We start from the raw sequence: 7194 nt of genomic DNA on the forward strand, positions 1-7194 counted from the left end.
GTTTTGCAGTAGTCTTTTAAATAAGCACAAAGTAAATTAATCTTTATTACTTTTAAAGAAAATTACAAAATCTATAGTTTTGATTTGTATTTAACTATCTCATAACTGGCCCAAACCTTAAATGTGTCATTCACCACTCCCCCTCCTCACCCTCCCAACCCCATTTTAAGTTTCATATTATTTGGTGATTGTTTAAAAACAACACAGAAGCCTCTTCATGAACTTTTTATGCTAAGCATTTGCTTAGAAATCTTATTCCTATCAAGGGTTGGAAATGAGTCTTGGGTTAACCAGTTAAGACAAATTCTTAAGTGTGGATCTAGGATGGGAAAACTGCAGGGAGGTGCCTGTGGGAGTTGAGAAAGTTGGGAAGACTTGACTTGAGAAATCTCACCTTTTGAGCGGCTTTGGAGGGACTCTTGTTTTTGCTGCCTTTGGGTCTTCCCCTGGGTCTCTTAGGAGAGGGCTCGCCAGTTGGCTCCTAATTGTGGAGAAAAAAAATAAAATAAAAATGTTGTTGTGGCAAGGATGTCTGCAAGAAATTGACCCTGACTTTATAGTTACATTTTCTGCATGTGCTGCTCCACTGAACTGTTGGAACACATTCAGTTCAAGCATAAATAGTAATGATGACTCAGAGTTTTCAGAAAGGGGCAATAACTACCCTTTTAATCCAAGGGTTCAAAGAGGAAACGGTATTTTACATATGAGAACTAGATTCTATTTCAACCCTACCAAGGTAACAAAGGATGACAAGTTTGCATGTTCTAGAAAGAAAGTCATACATTAAGGTGAAAAAGTTGCATGGTTATGCATTTGGCAACTCATCCATAAGCATTTTACACAAATACTACTGGCCATTGTACTAAAATTTCTAGCAGAAATAGGAAGCTAACATCATAAATATTTCAACAATCTTCCCTACTGAAAGATGGTTTTTAATCATCTCTATATATCTGCATTGTAGTCAACACATTGAGTGAAATATTGGAGCAATTATCCAAGTTCTTCAACTCAAAGCAACTCCATTCCCCTTAAAATTTTCAAATAATTATGTTAAATCTGTTGTGGGAGGTTTTGCTTGAATTATCTAGATAATTGCTTCAATTCTCCACTTCCTTTTAGAGATTCAGGCATGGTCTCTAGTCTAAATTTAAATATCTTTTGATAAAAATGAACAAACTCCCCAAAACTTTCTTTTGAGAAAACTGCTATGGGGGTGAACTGGAGAAAAATAAGGGGGGGGGGGGTTAGTAAGGAGGAAGGGAAATGTCTGGGAAGGAGAAATTGAAACTATCAATAGTTTTAGCAAAACTTTAAATGGCTTCTATGCCCAGTAGTAAATACTCAAGTGGTTAAGAGAATGTGATGATTAATATTCCAGTTCCTAAATATTTATCCAGTGAATCATCAAATTACATTTCATTCAGATTCGGTGATTAAATGAGACTAATTAACTTAAAACTCATGAAAGTCTTCAATGAAAATTCGCGTCCTACTGAGAGAATCTGGGGAAGGTTACTGAAAGCTTCCGTGGGACCACTAGCGCCAGTGGGCACATCCGGAGCAAACACATCGGAGACACATTTTCCTTTCTTTGTGAACGCTGCCTTAACTCAAAGGTAAAACCTCCAATCACCTCCACACCCCACTGCAATTTCTTTTCCATTATTTTGTGGAGGCGGGAGGCAATTAGAAGAGCTAGAGAGAGCTGGGTGGCGGGTGGGAAACGAGGGCGGGGGGACAGGCAGGGACTAGCCGGGAGGTGTAAAACAGGGTCCGAACGCGGTATGAAGTGTCGCTTGGGCAGAGCGGGAAAACTCGGGGGCCTCTAGCTGGGCTTGTTCCCTTTGATGATTTCAAAAAGGTACAACCCTCTCCGTTTTTCTAAAACGCGCTGGCAAGCAAACATTGTTCGATATCCCCACCGTGCTCTCGGGCGGCTTTGGGACTCTAGGATCATTTTCTAACCAGCCTATTTGCCATGAAGGAAGCTCTTTAAGGCTAAGGAATGAAGAAGTTTTAAAAGCCCGCGGAAGAGAAGTTTAAATGTTCTCAATGGACATGTCCCGCTCCAGCCCTGCCCGCCAAGGCTTGGAAATTGCAGCGAACAAAACCCCCCGCCCTGGGCGCTGCGCGCAGCCTTGCAAGCGCCGGCTGCACGCTTAATTGGTTGCATCCGCAGACAAAACCCTCCACTCCGCGGGGTCCCGGGCGCCCCTCGATCTTCCCCTCCCAACCCCCAGCCAATGGCCCAGTAGTAATACATGTAATGTCTGAAGCTCTGAGGCGCGGGATCTAGGGGCAAAAGGGAGACCGGGCGTTTGGCGAGGAAGTGACCCTAGCTACAGTGCACTCTCTCGGACATTACTTTCCTTCGCGCTCTTGGCCAAACGAGCTAATCGCGTCCCTGGCGAACCCAGACTCTCCGGTAGCCCCTTTGCCGGTACACCTCGGCGGCGCCGCCGCATTTAAAGAGCACAGAGTGGACCGGGCGGCCCACGAGTTCTTTGTCGGGAGGGCGCGAGTCTCCGGCCACCAAGCACTTGGGGAAGGCGCCAAGGGGGCGGCTGCGGCGTCCCAGACCCAGGCCCGCTAGCAGCCCGGGATGGCGGGAGAAAGAGCCCATGCACGGCCCCCAGGACTTCAGCCCCTCCAGAGCATCCTAGCCCCTTGCACTTCCTTCCCCCGGGGCAATGGTAAAGCGGTTAGGAAAGCGTCTGCGAGCCCTGGAGGGTCGGACCCCGGCCGCTTCCAGTCACCAGGAGCCACCGCGATACTCCGGACGGTGCACAATAGCGAAAGTCCGAGGACGCGCTTCCCCCGACCCCACCTCCCGCCTCCGTCCCGCCGCCCGGCCCCGCTCCCCACCTCCCAGCCCGGAGGGGCGCGGGCGTCCCGGGCTCAGCCGCGCACGGGATACCGCAGCCCTCCCCCGGCCGGTGGGCAGCGCGTGGCGGCCGTGGCGACTGGACTCCCGCGTTCGAGTGGCTGCGCGTCGCGGGGCCCTCGCAGAGGGAGCGAAGGTGGTCTGGGGCTCCCACCCCGCCAGGGTACTGACTTGCTGCTGCTTCCTGGGTCGGCCGCGTCCTCTCTTCTGAGGCGCGGGGGCGGCAGGTTGTCCCTGGGCTGAAGTGGACGGCTGCCCGGCGCCTTCACCGCGTGCGCTCATCCTGCCTCCCGCCGCCTCCGCCGCTGCTACCGCCGCTGCAGCCGCTTCGCCTCAGCTGCCCCCACTCGGCCCAGCACCTTTCGGGAGAGTAGCTGATGGGGCTGGAGAATGAGGCAGAGGGAGCGAAAGCTGGCGTGCTGCGAGGGCTGCTGTTTAAGCTGCCGCCGCTGCCACCATCAACACCGGACGTCCAGCGGCTGCCAAAAGAGAGAAGAGGGGAAGAGGAGGAGGAGAGAAGGAGGCGCTGCTGGTGGCGGCGGCAGCGGTGGTTGGGTGCCGGAGGTGGAGGTGGCGGTGGTGGTGGCGGTGGTGGTGGCGGTGGAGGTAGCGAGAGGAGGAGGAAAGTGAGGGAGAAGAAAAAGAGGGTTTAAGTTGGGAGGCACCCCTTTCGGTTTGGGATCAGGAGTTGCGATCACCGGGAGCACTTCGGAAACAGCTTGGAAAGGGAAGAGACGGAGTGAATTGTGTCCCTTGAAATGTTAGGCGGGGAAAAAATTCCTCCTCCTCTTCCCCCCGCTCCGCGCTCGCAGAGCAAGAAAAAGAAAGAGAGAAAACAACTAGCGCCTTGGGCAGTCGGAAAGCCAAGGAGGATGGGGAGATTCTGCCGGGACCGGGTCGGGCACTGAGCGCAGAGGAGGGGTGAGAAGCGGGTGGCACCGCGCCTCCTCGGGTGGCGAGAGCAGGCGGCAGCGGCACCGGAGAGTTGGAGGGGGACCGGCTGCTCGCTCCTGCGTCCTGCACCAAGTGCGCTCTGCCCGGGCTGGAAGTTTTCTGAGTTCCTGCCCCAGGATTCAAGTGGGATGAGTGTGTGTGTGTGTGTGTGTGTGTGTGTGTGTGTGTACGCGTGCGCGCGCGCTTGGGGAGGGGGCGGTGGGATAAGGGTGGGGGTAGTGCCCACCTCTAATGGCGGATAAAGAGGAGGGGGCTGCGCAGGAGGAAAAGTATGGGGAGGAGGGAGGCCAGGCGGACCGCCGAGCCGAGGCGCCTGGCCGTGGGCCAGAGGCAGCGTTCTAAATACAATTGCCTCGGCGGCGGCGGCGCCCGGGTGCCACCCGGAGCACCGCTCACGTGCTCCCGCCCGGCGGCGAGGTTAAAGGGACAGGCCAGCGATCCCGAGCCGGCTCGCCGCTGGCCGCGCCCCTCCCGCCGCCCGAGGTCGCCCCTGGGCGGTTGTCCTAGGAAGGCGCGGGAATGTGACTGCCCAAGAGCCATTTAGGGGCTTGGCCTTTACCTGCACCTCCACCAAGCGGAGCCAACACTCTGCAGGAAGAGTTTAGCTGCGCGCGCCGCAGAGTTCTTGGTCCCTGTGAGTGAGAAGGAACTGAAGAGGAGTAGGAGCTGGCCCCTGGCAGCCCTGCTCTGCTTGGGAATGCCCTCATCACAGATCGCAGGACCCGACGCGCGTGTGCACACACACAAACACACAGATATGCACGCAGAGACGTGCGTGCACGGAGATACATGGGCACACTTGCACAGGCACATGCATGCATAAGCGCACACGTAAACATGTGCGAACTTGCATGCACACATGCACGCAGATGTATATCTGCACATTAGCAGATACATGCACACATGCAAACAATGTGCACACATGCACGCCGAGCGCGCCAGTCTCTTCACTGAAATTTTTTCTCCCGGAAAGAGGAGAGGCAACGCGAAGTCTCCCCCCACCCTACCCGGCTGGCGCTAAACACGAGGTTCCAACGCTAGCAGGGTGGAGGGTTTACCCCGAGCGAGGACCTCCTATGCTTTCTAACATCTCAATTGTGCCAACTGCCCAACTCTCTCTTCATTTTACCTCGATTTAACCTTCTCTTTAGAAACTCCCTTTCTGTTAAGTCCTAATTTTATAGCTTAGGCTGTTTCAGAGTTATGTGAACACCATAATGACCACAGTCCAGTTTAAAAAGGTGGAGTACATTTTAAAATGTGCCTCTTTTCATCCTTGAATAACAACACACACACAAAAAAATAGGTTTAGATTTTCACACATCAAACCTAAAATTATTTTGGATTAATTCCAAAATAAAAACTTGCACCCGGGGAAGACTCCCCCCCCCCCCAAAAAAAAAAAAAAAATACAGACCACCGTGGAATAAAAACGCCTACTTTACAGCCCTAAGCAGGGAGTTAGGCACCGCCAGGTTCCGCTGAGCCTGTGGAGGAGGTGCGTGTAAATGTCTGCTGCGGTGAGACAGCGCTGATTGGTCCGCGTTGCCATTTTAAATTCATTTCCAGCTGCCCTTTGCAGAGCTGGGACACTTAGCTGCACGTTGAGTGCCCTGCAGAAACCCAGGGTTTCTCCTGGGTCTGGGAACGCTTAGCTGTGATAGAGAGGGAGAGCCCCCATCCCTCCGGATGGAGCCCAGCAGCTGACTGGGGAGGGAGGGTCTAACAGGAATCAAAGGTTTTCTGCCAGGGCTTGGCTGAAAGATGGTATCTTCATCAAAGGGTTTGAAATTTTGAGTACTAACCATTGCAGTGACATTGCCTAACTGCCAAGTTTGCACGCTTTTTTCATTGAATCACATTCGCACTGGGGTGTGCACATTTTACATACACAGGCTAAATGGGCTTCTGGGTATGTTTTGTTTGCTTCCTTTTTGCAGGGACTATAGATACAATTCCGAGAGCCACTGTAAGAGTGATCATTGAAGATTTCAGCCAGCAACTTTTATACTGGGTACATTATATTCTTAGATTTTTTTCTTTGTTTGTTTGTTTGATTTTTTTAATATTCACAAAGGCCTGCAAGGAGGGGATTCCAAAATGTTTGTGTTTTTTACTTTTATTTTTTATTAATCCTTGACTAAGAAAAGCACAGAAGAATTGGAGTTGGGAGCCTGTCCAGCCACTTGTTTTCAGGCCCCTGTCACTTAGCTATCAGACTGTTAGACCCCTTTGAATTTGTAACAAGAATAGGGGGGAAAGCCCTGGCCAGTTTGGCTCAGTGGATAGAGCATTGGCCTGGGGACTGAGGGTCCCAGGTTCAATTCCAGTCAAGGGCATGTACCTTGGTTGCGGGCACATCCCCAGTAGGGGGTGTGCAAGAAGCAGCTAATCAATGTTTCTCTCTCATCAATGTTTCTAACTCTATCCCTCTCCCCTCCTCTTTGTAAAAAAAATCTATAAAATATATTTTAAAAAAAGAATAGGGGGGAAATATTGTATCCAGTTTTGTCTAAATAGTTTTCTATTTAATTTTTTCAGGTTTCTGTGTATTTTCTCTAAGGAAGATTTTTGAGACTTTAAAAATGGTTTTATATATCTTAAGTTAAATGGTTATATTTTCATTTAAAAAATGTTTTTTGGGTGTTTTTTTTTACATTTGAGGTTTTGGTTTTTTTCCAGTTTAAGTTGCTCAGTTGTTCACTTCCACTTCTTTATCTCACCATATTTCAGGGCTAAACTCTTATTTCTAATTTGAAAACTTTCCAGGTAGTTTTTGTCCACATAAACTATATTTTTTCTTCTTCTGCACTTACTATCAAACTGAACAGTTAGCACCTTGGTTGTGTATGTTAAAGATTACTTATTATCTGCAATACATGATTTAGTGTTTAGATTGGGTCTTCTCATTAGTGGGTGGTAAAGTGAGCTCAGTGGACTCATAACATCATTTAGAAACAATAAATTGAATGCAATAGGTAATATCACATGTAAAAGTTGTTTTACATATGTGTATAAAAGTTGTATTTAGATGCTTTTTTCATCTTTTTACACTTTGGAAAGTGGGATGAACCTTAGAGTACAGTGTATCTTTGCACTGTGTTATCACTTACTAGACAGTCTTTTTTCCATTTTAGTGGTATATGTAATACGGATGTATTTTATAATCAACAGCACCATAGATCAGAGAATATATGTATGTCAAGTCTATTTCTTAGTGTGGGTTGTAGTGTGACATGAATCAAGGATGCTGAATTAGACAGCTGTGAGACCTGGGTTCCTCATGACTTCACTAAACCAGCTCTGCAGCCTTTGGTCAATCATTTATCCTCTCTGTATTTCCAGGTCCT

The 7194-nt window shown here is 49.5% G+C and overlaps 1 protein-coding gene across 2 annotated transcripts in view; it reads right to left on the reverse strand.

Moving 5' to 3' along the window:
• Positions 1 to 3181, reverse strand: part of HMGA2 (high mobility group AT-hook 2) — a gene marked incomplete at its 3' end in the record, with an annotated part of 148243 nt that extends 145062 nt beyond the window's left edge. For both annotated transcript variants that reach the window (XM_080660100.1, XM_080660099.1), the window contains exons 1-2: positions 3062 to 3181; positions 395 to 481 (exon numbers count right to left, since the gene is read on the reverse strand). In XM_080660100.1, the coding sequence (XP_080516226.1) occupies positions 395 to 481; positions 3062 to 3172 (198 nt within the window). In that variant the 5' untranslated portion in view covers positions 3173 to 3181. The remainder of the gene's footprint in view (positions 1 to 394; positions 482 to 3061) is intronic.
• Positions 3182 to 7194: the final 4013 nt, after the last annotated feature.

The sequence above is a fragment of the Plecotus auritus genome (assembly GCF_963455305.1).
Source record: "Plecotus auritus genome assembly, chromosome: 3".
In the NCBI taxonomy this organism is placed as follows: Eukaryota; Metazoa; Chordata; class Mammalia; order Chiroptera; family Vespertilionidae; genus Plecotus; species Plecotus auritus.